This window comes from Tiliqua scincoides, chromosome 7, assembly GCF_035046505.1.
Source record: "Tiliqua scincoides isolate rTilSci1 chromosome 7, rTilSci1.hap2, whole genome shotgun sequence".
Lineage (NCBI taxonomy): Eukaryota > Metazoa > Chordata > Lepidosauria > Squamata > Scincidae > Tiliqua > Tiliqua scincoides.
The window spans coordinates 1,816,823-1,829,233 of record NC_089827.1 but is presented as its reverse complement, the minus strand read 5'-3'; the positions used below and the strand labels follow the sequence as shown (position 1 = coordinate 1,829,233).

The following is a 12,411-nucleotide window of genomic DNA, read 5'->3' as shown; positions in this document are numbered from 1 at the left end:
TGAAAAGGTCAACAGGCATGTGGATGCGGGAGAACCCGTGGACATTATATATCTGGACTTTCAGAAGGCGTTTGACACGGTCCCTCACCAAAGGCTACTGAAAAAACTCCACAGTCAGGGAATTAGAGGACAGGTCCTCTCCTGGATTGAGAACTGGTTGGAGGCCAGGAAGCAGAGAGTGGGTGTCAATGGGCAATTTTCACAATGGAGAGAGGTGAGAAGCGGTGTGCCCCAAGGATCTGTCCTGGGACCGGTGCTTTTCAACCTCTTCATAAATGACCTGGAGACAGGGTTGAGCAGTGAGGTGGCTAAGTTTGCAGATGACACCAAACTTTTCCGAGTGGTAAAGACCAGAAGTGATTGTGAGGAGCTCCAGAAGGATCTCTCCAGACTGGCAGAATGGGCAGCAAAATGGCAGATGCGCTTCAATGTCAGTAAGTGTAAAGTCATGCACATTGGGGCAAAAAATCAAAACTTTAGATATAGGCTGATGGGTTCTGAGCTGTCTGTGACAGATCAGGAGAGAGATCTTGGGGTGGTGGTGGACAGGTCGATGAAAGTGTCGACCCAATGTGCGGCAGCAGTGAAGAAGGCCAATTCTATGCTTGGGATCATTAGGAAGGGTATTGAGAACAAAACGGTTAGTATTATAATGCCGTTGTACAAATCGATGGTAAGGCCACACCTGGAGTATTGTGTCCAGTTCTGGTCGCCGCATCTCAAAAAAGACATAGTGGAAATGGAAAAGGTGCAAAAGAGAGCGACTGAGATGATTACGGGGCTGGGGCACCTTCCTTATGAGGAAAGGCTATGGCGTTTGGGCCTCTTCAGCCTAGAAAAGAGACGCCTGAGGGGGGACATGATTGAGACATACAAAATTATGCAGGGGATGGACAGAGTGGATAGGGAGATGCTCTTTACACTCTCACATAATACCAGAACCAGGGGATATCCACTAAAATTGAGTGTTGGGCGGGTTAGGACAGACAAAAGAAAATATTTCTTTACTCAGTGTGTGGTCAGTCTGTGGAACTCCTTGCCACAGGATGTGGTGCTGGCGTCTAGCCTAGACGCCTTTAAAAGGGGATTGGACGAGTTTCTGGAGGAAAAATCCATTACAGGGTACAAGCCATGATGTGTATGCGCAACCTCCTGATTTTAGGAATGGGTTAAGTCAGAATGCCAGATGAAAGGGAGGGCACCAGGATGAGGTCTCTTGTTATCTGGTGTGCTCCCTGGGGCATTTGGTGGGCCGCTGTGAGATACAGGAAGCTGGACTAGATGGGCCTATGGCCTGATCCAGTGGGGCTGTTCTTACGTTCTTAACTACAATTCCCAGGAAGCCTTGCAGGTCTCTTGTTATCTGGTGTGCTCCCTGGGGCATTTGGTGGGCCGCTGTGAGATACAGGAAGCTGGACTAGATGGGCCTGTGGCCTGATCCAGTGGGGCTGTTCTTATGTTCTTAACTACAATTCCCAGGAAGCCTTGCAGGTCTCTTGTTATCTGGTGTGCTCCCTGGGGCATTTGGTGGGCCGCTGTGAGATACAGGAAGCTGGACTAGATGGGCCTTTGGCCTGATCCAGTGGGGCTGTTCTTATGTTCTTATGCCCCAGTCGGGCGCTGCCTGCACCAGCCCCGCCCTCTCCCCGCCTCCTGGTCACTGACAGGCCCCTCCCTCCCCGTCGCCATGGAAACAGCCGGCGGGAGCCGTCACCTCACGCACGCGTCGTGACGCACCTACGTCACGAAGCGCCCTCGTCTCAAGCGCCAGGCTTGGCTTTGAAGCCGTCTGCGCACGCGCGGGACCACGCCCACCGGTTGAGAGAGGCGCCGAGGCCCCGCCCCTTGGACGTTTCTTTCTCCTGGCGCGGCTGGGCTCCGCGGTTCCTCCTCGGGCGGGCGCAGAGATGTGCGAGCCGCACAAGCAGGACCTGGTGGCCGTCTTCAGGCGGCTGCGCGCCGTCCCCACCAACAAGGTAGGGACGGGGTGGGGCGGGCGCGGCGCCCCCGCTCGCAGGGGGAGCTGGACTTTGTAGTGACACGTCGCACTGCTGCCGGGACGGGGCCACGTGGGGCGGGGCCCGCGCCGATTGGCTGCCTGTGCGCGGGGCGGCCAATGGGCTGAGGCGTCGCTCCCGCAGGCGCCTGTGCCCGCCTCTTCCCCCTCCCATCCTGGTGGGCGCGGGTCATTAGCCTGTGGAACTCCCTGCCACTGCACGGGGGCTGCTCCTCCTGCGTCTGGCTGGTCTCTTTGCTTAGAAGCAGTCCTTGGAACTCCCTGCCACAGGAGGGGGCTTCTGGCTGAACTCCTGTGGGAGGGGGGTTGGACAGGCCTGCGGAGGAAAAGTCCATACAGGCTCCAAGCCACGTAGGACACGCAGCCTCTGGCTGTGCAAGCGGCAGTCTCGGAAGGCCATCAGCAGGCAGGTCTCCGGTGCTCCCTCAGGCATCTGGTGGACACTGTGAGAGCCAGGAAGCTGACTGGACGGGCCTGGGCAGGGCTCTTGAGAGGACAGGGCCGGGCTCAGGCATGGAGGAAGCGCTCCTGCGGAACGCCTTGCCACCGGGTGCCGTTGTGGGGTCTGCCTGGATGCCTTCAAAAGAGCGTTTGAAAGATTTCTAGAACAAAAGTCCGTACAGGCTGCAAGCCACAGGGGGACACGCAGCCTCCTGGCTCTGGAAGCAGCTGTCTCAGAAGGCCACCAGGAGGCAGGTCTCTCGTGGTCTTGTGTGTGCTCCCTGAGGCATCAGGTGGGCATCTGTGAGAGCCGGGAAGCTGGACTAGATGGGCCCCTGGCCTGACCCAGCAGGGCTTTCCTCGTGTTCTAATGAATTAGAACAGTGGTTGAGAATGGCTGGCGTAGACACTCCTGGTGCCTGTTTAAGCCCAGACCAGCGGGGCACCAACTTTCTCCACAGGGATGCAGGAAAGGATCAGTTGGCTTTGCTCTCTGGAAGTTAGAGGCTGACTTTCCTCTCTGGCTGACACAAGGGGTGCTGCTGGTTTCCAGGCTGGGCTGCTCCTTCCCAGCAAGTGAGGTCCTGGCCTGTCAGCACATGTTTTCTCAGAGGTAAGTCACATTTTGAACAAAGGAGCTAACCTTTATACATTTTCTAGAGAGTAAGCCCCTTTGTATACAATGGGACTTATTTCTGAGAAAACACGTACAGTATGGTGCTGCCGGACCAGGAACTCACTTGCAGGGAAGGAGCAGCCCAGCCTGGAAACCTGCACCCCCTGCGCCAGCCCACCAGCCAGGGAGCAAAGGATTGCTGCCTGGAAGTGAGGTGGAGGATTGGATTGGCTCAGTGGGGTAAGATGCTGATCTGATGAGGTGCATGCCCGGGGCTCGTGGATCCTTGAGCATATCGGGAGCATCCAGGAACAGATCAGTGACTGCACCTGCCTCATTTTTAATTGTGCCATTCTCTACCCCAACATGTGCTACAAATGCAGTAGCAACTGGCAAGAAAGAGGACCCTGGTGATGAGGTTGTGTTGGTCTTGCAATCTCTCCCCTCTTACAAATTCTTTTGTTATCATTGTTGGTTGTTGTTTCTGTGTTGTACTGTACTTCATGCCCTGCAAATTTAATGAACTGCCTTCTGAGTACCACAGCTTTTTAAAATGTACATGTGTAGTGGCACATTTTAATTCTTAACTTCTTTCTGTGTTAGGTTGGGACCAAATGATCTGTCTCTCTGACTAGCATTTGGTTGTTCCTGTCCAGAAGTAAGACTATAGAGGGAATAATGTTGGTTTTTGGCATCGCTTGTCTTGCATATGTAAATATTTGAGCTGCCGTTTCAATATTGTGAACTCTTTTTCCTTGTGCAAATGACAGCAAATTAACTGACGTAGTGGAACACATCTTTTTAGAAGATCTCTCTGTTCATGGTTTTATCAGATCATGCATGTTGGATTAAATAACTTTAATCTTTTAACAATTAAGTTGTGATTGTTTCTTTCTAGACATGTTTTGACTGTGGGGCAAAAAATCCCAGTTGGGCGAGCATAACATATGGAGTGTTCCTGTGTATCGATTGCTCAGGGACTCATCGATCACTTGGTGTTCACTTGAGTTTTATTCGGTAAGCATTTTGTGTTGAATGGAGTGGTTTTTATTATGTGTTCAGTTTTGTGATTCCTCTTATTTGTAAGTAAAGGTGCTAATTTGATACAAAGTAACGCTATCTTAGTGTCTCTCTATAAGAGTGTTGTGGTTTGCTGGTGTTAATTAAATGAGAATTCTTTCAGCGCACCCACATCATGTTGCTGATGGTAATTGTTGCAGTATGGAATTTAATTTAAAATGACACTGAATTTGTATGCAATCATAGTTGAAGTCCATTGAATATATCATTGTTTGCTTTACTTTGCTTTCAACTGCCTTCCTCTTTATTGTGACTATTGTCCTGCGGAGGCTTTGCATCAGAGCAGTTGTGTATTCATTCTTTATGCCTGAGACTTTAAAATGGGTTAATTTAGTTTTTTGTATATTGAATATTTCTAAGCTTTCCCAAAGGTTTGCTCTGTTTCCATGCGCTGGAATATCAAAGTATTTTACCCACAATTACTCTTATAAATGCTCGTTAATAGAGCCTTCTTTGTTGAGTGATTGTGTTATGATGTCTCAGAACAGTTCAAGCTATTCCTATGATTCTCACCCAGTTATTTCTTTGAATATTGTGCCATGTGGTCTATTGGTCAGAAAATATTCTTCAGATAAGATTAAAATACTGAAGTTTGCCTGATCAGAAAAACTAGTTTTGCTGTAATGTGCACCATCACCGATGAAGCCGTGTTCTCTCCCTTTTCTGCAGGGATTGAAAAAAAATCTTTCCCCTACAAAACAAAACACAACTCCTGGAAGCAGTATTAGGAAAGCAATTCCTATGCTGGGTGCTTTTCTTTAACTCCTGCCACTAGGATATTTGTAAAGGTAGTGGTTCCCAAATTGGGTGGCGTGGAGCACTCACAGGGGTGCTGTGGATCTTTCCAGTCACTCCTCCAACCTGCTCTCCCAGGCACCACCATCTTGAATCTTGCAAAGTCTTGAGGTGGTGCCCAAATCTTGGAATTGATCTTGGAAGATCTCATCTTAGATCTCATGAGATTTGGGTGCTGCCGTCTTGGATTTAGTGAGATTTCACTAGATTTCACAAGATCCAAGATGGTGGTGCCTGGCTGAGCCAGGAAGAAGAGGCTGTGGGGGCACGTGAGCCCAATAAGTTTGGGAACCACTGATGTAAAGGGATTGTTGTTGATATTGCCTGACAGTCTTTGTATTTCTTTACTTTGGACATGTGATGCATTCACACACCTGTGTACATGGTGCAGGGTGCCTTCCAGAAGACTTTGCCAGGATTTGGCACTTTGGGCTACTGGCAAGAGGCCTCTGATCCCACAGGTTTCAAGGAAGGTCACACTTTGGTTTATCAGAGCAAATCTCTCTCTCTCTCTCTCTCTCTCTCTCTCTCTCTCTCTCTCGCACACACTCACACACATACACCCCTTTGCTGGATGACTTGGGAGGATCTTTGTTTGGCATTTGTTGCTTAGAAAATGTTGTGAGTGCCCATACTTGATTTGTGCAGCACATATGAACCTGTGAACAAAAGCCATGTTCTGGGAGCTTCTTACCTTGCAGTAAAAAATAATGTATTCCCCTATTTTGGAATATTCTGTATGCATTTGGCAAGACAATGTTTTAAGTTTTTTGTTCCGAGATTGTTTTGAAAGTCACAGTTAAAATTGAATTGTACTTTTTATTTTTATTTTGTAGCTCTACCGAATTAGATTCTAACTGGTCATGGTTTCAGCTGAGGTGTATGCAGGTTGGAGGAAATGCTAATGCTGTAAGTTTATTTAAAAAGAATTTTTTTTTCTGGTTCTGCAGATCTGTTAGATGTCTAATGTATGTCTATTAGCAGGAATATGAGCACATGATGGTTTGCACAGAAGAGCAGCTTATGCTAGTGGCCACATACTTCAGCTTCTTGAAAATTTCAGCTTCTGATTCTCTCTACTAAAATAAAGAGAGGAAATTCTACCTCCTGTGGCTACAATCATATGCATTGCCTGTTGAAATATGGCAGACCACAGAGATGACTGAATAAGGCTTGCAGTGGCCTTATGCGCTGGTGAGCTTCCCTGTCTTTAGTCGTTTCATGACTAGAAAAACCTGAATAAATTATGCAGCATTACGGAGTGTGTTTTGCAAAGCAAGACATACTGTGCAAATCTGCACAATTTGAATTTTCTTTATTTTTTTTGAAAAAAAAAATAATTGGGGCATTTTGACCCTTCTAATCACTTCTTAATCGTTGATGCTCCTGGAATTTACCAGGGGTAGCCATATCACCAAGTGCTATGCAGTAAAGAGAAGGAACAAAGCCCAAATAAATCCAGGATGCATGTATGTTGTGTTAGAACATCTGAAGCTATGTAAGGAGGGAAATCTAATTTATATAGGAAACCTGCTATGTGTTGCTAAAACTTAAAACAGTGGGTCCCAAACTGGTGGGTTGCGACTTATCAGCCAGAGAAACACTCATCCCTGACCCCTTAAAGGTTGGGGTGGTGAGGATGGCAGCAATGTGATTCCCATGATTGCACTGCTGCTGGGGCTGGGGGGGTTTGTTTAAAGTCACGGGAGCAAGTACTGACCTCTGGGGGATGCGGGGAGATCTGTGAACACCTCCACAGGGCTTCCCAGGCTTGTGAGCAGCTAAAAAATGCGATTGGAAATCACTTCTGCTTTCATGATCGCAAACCAGAAATGGTTTCCGGTAGCACTTTTAAGAAATTTACAGGCTTGGGGAGCCCTGCAGAGGCATCTGTGGGGCTCCCTGCACCACCCCAGAGCCCTGTGCTTGCTCCCATGAGTATAAACAACTCCCTGGTCTCATCAGCTATGAAATCCTGGGGATCACATTGCTGCCACCCCCGCAAAGACTTTCTGCTGTCCCAAAGTCTGAGTAGCACTTTGGAAACTACTGTTCTAGGATATCCAACTTTGTAAGAATGTTCTGGGTAATATTTAACAAGTTTGCTATGTCAGCTTATCTAAATGTATACACGTCAAGGAACAGAGTTTGTATATTTAACTGTTTGTGTGCCTGGGATTGTTTCAAGTTATTTCAAGAACATTTTGAGCTCCTTATATTATATTATAAGGAGCTCGAAATGTTCTTGAAATAACTTGAAACAATATTATTATTGTTGGGACTATAACATATTATTAGTCCCAACAATGATTTTTGGACTCCCGCCAATGTCCAAGTTCTGTATCATTTGATACAATTTGTTTTTACGCTAATAAAAGGTATGGAAACATTTTTGTGTATCTATTGTGGACACATTTGACATTAATTATCTCTTGGACTATATTTGGTGTTTGTTTTTTTGAAAACCTGTAGTTACATACTGATTGTATATGATAAAGAAAGGCCATGCAAATAGGCTGATTTCAGAATATGGGCGCAGCAAAGGTCTCTCACATTTTCAAACATGTGGAAACAAGTCGATCATCTTGTTCCCATCATGGTCCACCAGCTGCCTCTGGCTAGACCACATAACAGGTGAGATGGAGGCATCCCCCCCCCCCGTGTTCCTCTGCAACTAGTCTTCCCACTGCCTCTCATCCTGGAGGTGGGATACAGCCATCATATGTAATAGCCAGTGGCAGATCTGTCCTCTCGAATTTTGCTAATTTATTCCAATGGAGCAGCAGTACATCATCTTTACAGTTACATTTGTTTTCTTTTGTTTTAGGGAAACAAACTTAACTATAAATATGTTTAAAAAAAAACAAAACCCTTTAAGAATGTATCTCTTCATTGTAGCATCTGTGGTCTTTTCCAGGTGGCATTTTTTCATCGTCTCGGCTGCACCACAAATGATACTGTAGCCAAGTACAGCAGCCGTGCTGCTCAGCTTTATAGGGAAAAGATTAAATCCCTTGCAACTCAGGCCACTCGGAAGCATGGCACTGAGGTAAGTCCTGGGCATGCTGTACCATTTGATCGCTTTTGGTTCCCAGAGCATCTTACATTTTAGGAGAACTTGAAGTTTAAAAAGGACCCATTAAATAGAAAACCACGTTTGGTAGCATGCTGGTTGACACTTCTGGGAGCTCTCTTCTGAAAAGGAGGGGCATTGGACTTGTAAAAGGAGAATGTGTCTTCTGTTCTTGGACAGAACTCCTGCTGGTGGAACCACTCATTCAAAACCTGCCAGTTGTTTTCAGATATGTGAATTTTAAAGTGAGTCTAGAAAAGTGAAATATATTGTGTTACAGCTAATTAAAAAAAAAATTATTTAGCCTGTACTTCCTGTGTGCTGAGTGCTTTGCAGTCTGGAGTGGATTAGTAGAAGCGGTTGGCAAAAGGATTACTGTTTTTCCTCTGAAATGAAATGCTTGTCCCCAATCAGCAGCCTGTAACATTGAGCATTTTTGTCTTGCTCAGTGTAACGTGTCATCATGCTGTGTGCAGTGGTGAACACCCTATGCTCATACCAGTGTTACAGGGCAGGTGATGCTGATACTGCCAGCAGGTACAAAAACGTGTACCAGGGTAGATGGGAAAGAGGCCAGTTCAAATTATTGATTCAAAGCAAAAAATTTTATATTTCCTAAATAATTTTTTTAAAAGGTTGCTTTGACATGGAAACATTGCTTTCAAATTGAACAGAACCTTATACAAATGATCAAGGGTGTTTTTTTTTTATGACCGACTCAGAATGAGAAAAATTTCTGCTCAATTCATGTTATAAAACGATAGTAAGATCAAAACATAAAAACTACTCATTTCATAAGATAGCACCACTTTTGCTTACTTTTACTTGTTTTCACTAAGGCAGTAGCCCCTGAAGCATTTCTAGTGGTGGAGTGGCTGAATAAAAGTATCTGCTAGAGGTGTGTGCATGTGTGGCAGCTGGGGGGGGGGGAAGAGATGTGAGTAGGTGGGAGTGGGTGAGATGCCCAGATAGGGTACCTGCACTGTACTGTAATCTGGAGGTGAGGTGATTGAGTTGTAAACTGTGATCTGTGGTCAGGTGAATATTCTTGGATCTGGATATCCCCTTTGCCCCAAGCCGCTCTCTGTAAATGCCTTTCCTCGGGTTTGTCTGTGTGGTGTTGCACTTTTGGGAAGGTTGGAAAACCAAGCAAGGGTCTGTAAAGCCTTTCTCTAATTTCACTTTTCCTGTTTTTCACCCTAATCACTTTCTGTGACTTTTTGCACATTTTATGCCATTCTGGTATGCAAAGGGGGGATGCTGTGATTAAAAAAAAGTTATTCCTGTCTGTATTGCTCTGCACTTCTGAGAAGCTTGGAAACCAATGAATGTGTACTTATATATGCTTGATAACAGTCTAAAATGATACAGAGTTCACAGGTGAAATGCTTGTTGTGCTGTTTGTACAATTTGGAATAAGAGTTTGGATTAAAACACAGAATACCACAATTTACTATTTTAATCAAGAAATTTTGGAGAAAAATATCACCCCTTTCCCCCTAAAAAGAAGCACCCCCACAAATGACGAGACACTTTTAGTATCTGTGCTTCAGATCTCCAGTATCATACCATAATACCTAGTGTGTGTGTGTGTGTGTGCTACCTGCTGATCTGCTCTAGCTGTTTTATTGGCTGTGTTTTTAAATTGCTATAAGCTATAGTGGGCATGGACTTCACAATGGAAAGGCAGGAAAGGCATGTGTCTAAATGTGAGTAAATATCTAAAACAAATATAAGAAAATGAACTGATGAAAGAATTGTGGGGAAAAGTGAAAAGTAGCTTCAGGTCATACCAGTTTTAAGATGCAGTCTTTTTACATTAAGCTTACATTTGCGTTTAATTTGTGTGTGTGTGTGTGTGTAAAATATAAGCTGAAGAAATTGTTTAGATCAGGGGTGTCAAACATAAGGCCCTGGGGCCGGATGCAGCCCCAGAAGCTTTTTATCCAGCCCTCAGTCTCTCAGCTGCTGAGGTGTTACCACTGAAATGGCAGCCCATATGAAAATTGGGCTTTCCCAAATCTTGAAATATGATCAAGATTTGCGTATTTTCTGTCATTTGCAGTTAATGAGTTTCTATATAAGAACAAGGTCTGGCTTCTGGCCATTAGCTACTTAATGATGTCACTTCCTGCTTAATGACATCATTTCCAGCCCTCAGCAGGAGCCCTGAATGCTAACCTCAGCCCTCTGTATGAAATGAGTTTGACACCCCTGGTTTAGATTCTTATACTAAACAAACTGAGCTCCAAAATTTCTGCCAATCCATTAATACTTTATCTAGATCCATTATCTAGATAAGTTTGTAGAAGACACAGACTGAGTATAAATTTACTAACTATTGCTAAAGTTATTTTCATGTACTGTTTGTCTGATTCGTGTTTTATAATTTATAGCTATTAAGTATTTTTGTGTACATCTACAAAGGGGATGTGTAATCCTTTTAAAATATTCTGTAAATATTGCTGATTATGCTTAAAACATTTAATATGGAGAGCACATCATGAGATGACATTGTGTATTCTAGCTGTGGGTAGATGGTTGCGCAGACCCTCCCCTCTCCCCTCAGGAAAAAGAAGAAGACTTCTTTTCATCACATTCCTCTCCTCAGGTACTGAATACATTGAATATTTCTGAAATTTGTGGGACTTCCTCTCTGTGGCTGCTGAGTAGCAGGCAGCAAGATAGGGGCCTAAGCTCTTTTTCCACCTGTGCCCTGACTTATGCAAACGTGAGGTTTATCAGTCTCGTAGCAGGATAGAATCATATAATCATATGAATGGAAGGTACCCACAGGGACATCTAGTCCAACCCCTGCCTGTAGTAGGAAATCCTTCTACTAGAGCAGTGTTTCTCAAACTGTGGGCCGGGACCCACTAGGTGGGTCGCAAGCCAATTTCAGGTGGGTCCCCATTCATTTCAATATTTTATTTTTAATATGTTAGACTTGATGCTACCATGCTAGGTGACTTCATTTGGGGAAATATTACAGACCTGTACTTTTAACAAGCTAACATGTATATTCTTTTATAACAATGATAGTTAATGGGGCTTACTCCTGGGTAAGCGTGAGTAGGGTTGCAGCCTAGGATTTTTAAAAATGTTCCTGCTTGATGATGTCACTTCCGGTCATGATGTCATTTCCAGTAGGTCCTGACAGATTCTCATTCTAAAAAGTGGGTCTGGTGCTAAATGTGTGAGAACCACTGGACTAGAGCATCTTCGGCAGGTGCCTTTTGAGCCTCTGCATGAGATTAGGAAGTTGTTGCCTACACAGAGTAGCAATAGGCTTCTGTGTGCCCACATTTCTTAACAATTTCACAGTTCCTCATATCCCACCTAACAGAAGTGCATCACACACCCCTTTTTTGGTCTGATTGCTTTGTCTGTGAGTTGCATGTTAAACTGAATGCATCTCTTGGTATTAATCATGGAGCAATTCACATGTTGCTGTGAAAGCAACCGTTGCATGGCAGCTCTGTGCAAAATAAAATTCTTGGTGGTGCAACATACCATTGGTGGTGGTCATTTTAAATCCATTTACAATGACTGGCAGCTCTCAGGAGGGGGATGTTTTAATGTTAGTCAAAGATTGTGATGCTGTGATCAGAGGTGGTGCTGTTTTACTGTTGGGGTCTTTTTTAGCTGAAACTAAATCCCAGGGCCCAGTCCTATCCAGCACGGGGGCAGCAGTACTATAATTCCCACTACTGTATCCTGTGCTGGTTATAGGCAGGCTTGGAGGTCTCCTCGAAGGAAGGGGACATCATCCTCTTACCCTGAGTAAAGCCCCAGCTTGCTCAATGAGGCTTTGCAAGTCTGCGCCAGCTAAATCACTGGTGCAGACTCAAGAAGCCTTGTGTTGGGCTTCTGATCAGTGTCTTAATTCAGATTGTATTTGCTTTGGACTTATTTCAAATTAGGTACTGGTTTCCCTTTTCCAGGTTATTAGCACAGAATGGGAGTCATCGCAGCCATTGACAGCTAATCTTAAGCAGAGTTCGTCAGAAAACGTTTCAGAAAGCAGAGAAGGTACCATTTAATTACAAATATCTTTATAATGGGGGCACAGTCCAGCCACAGCAAACAGCACTTTTAGGTCCTGTTAATCTTGTGTTCTTGCTTTATTGGGTTGTATCCAAAGGTGTCTTTCTGTGGGCCCAAAGGTCTTTGTAGAGGAGAATGAAGAAATTCAGAGCTCTTCTGTTAGCACAAGAAATGCTGTGCAACAGCTTGTACGCAACATTGGCCAGTCACTCTAATAAAAACGTTTCATAATCCTTAAAGATAATGATGCTGTGTATAGAATCATGGCAGGGACCCCCTGCCTTCCACTCCTACTGTTCCTTTCATTAGTTCTTGTATAACATTTATGGAGCTCCTCTCTTT

The 12,411-nt window shown here is 44.9% G+C and overlaps 1 protein-coding gene across 4 annotated transcripts in view; it reads left to right on the top strand.

Annotated features, from left to right (window-relative positions):
- The first annotated feature begins 1,827 nt into the window (after window positions 1-1,827).
- Window positions 1,828-12,411, top strand: part of ARFGAP3 (ADP ribosylation factor GTPase activating protein 3) — a 29,058-nt gene continuing 18,474 nt past the window's right edge. For 2 of the 4 annotated variants that reach the window (XM_066633603.1, XM_066633602.1), the window contains exons 1-6: window positions 1,828-1,976; window positions 3,973-4,091; window positions 5,786-5,858; window positions 7,867-7,998; window positions 10,550-10,633; window positions 11,967-12,054. In XM_066633603.1, the coding sequence (XP_066489700.1) occupies window positions 1,908-1,976; window positions 3,973-4,091; window positions 5,786-5,858; window positions 7,867-7,998; window positions 10,550-10,633; window positions 11,967-12,054 (565 nt within the window). In that variant the 5' untranslated portion in view covers window positions 1,828-1,907. Of the gene's footprint in view, window positions 1,977-2,522; window positions 2,752-3,972; window positions 4,092-5,785; window positions 5,859-7,866; window positions 7,999-10,549; window positions 10,634-11,966; window positions 12,055-12,411 lie in introns of those variants that run through there. The other 2 variants (XM_066633605.1, XM_066633604.1) reach the window with 2 other exon arrangements.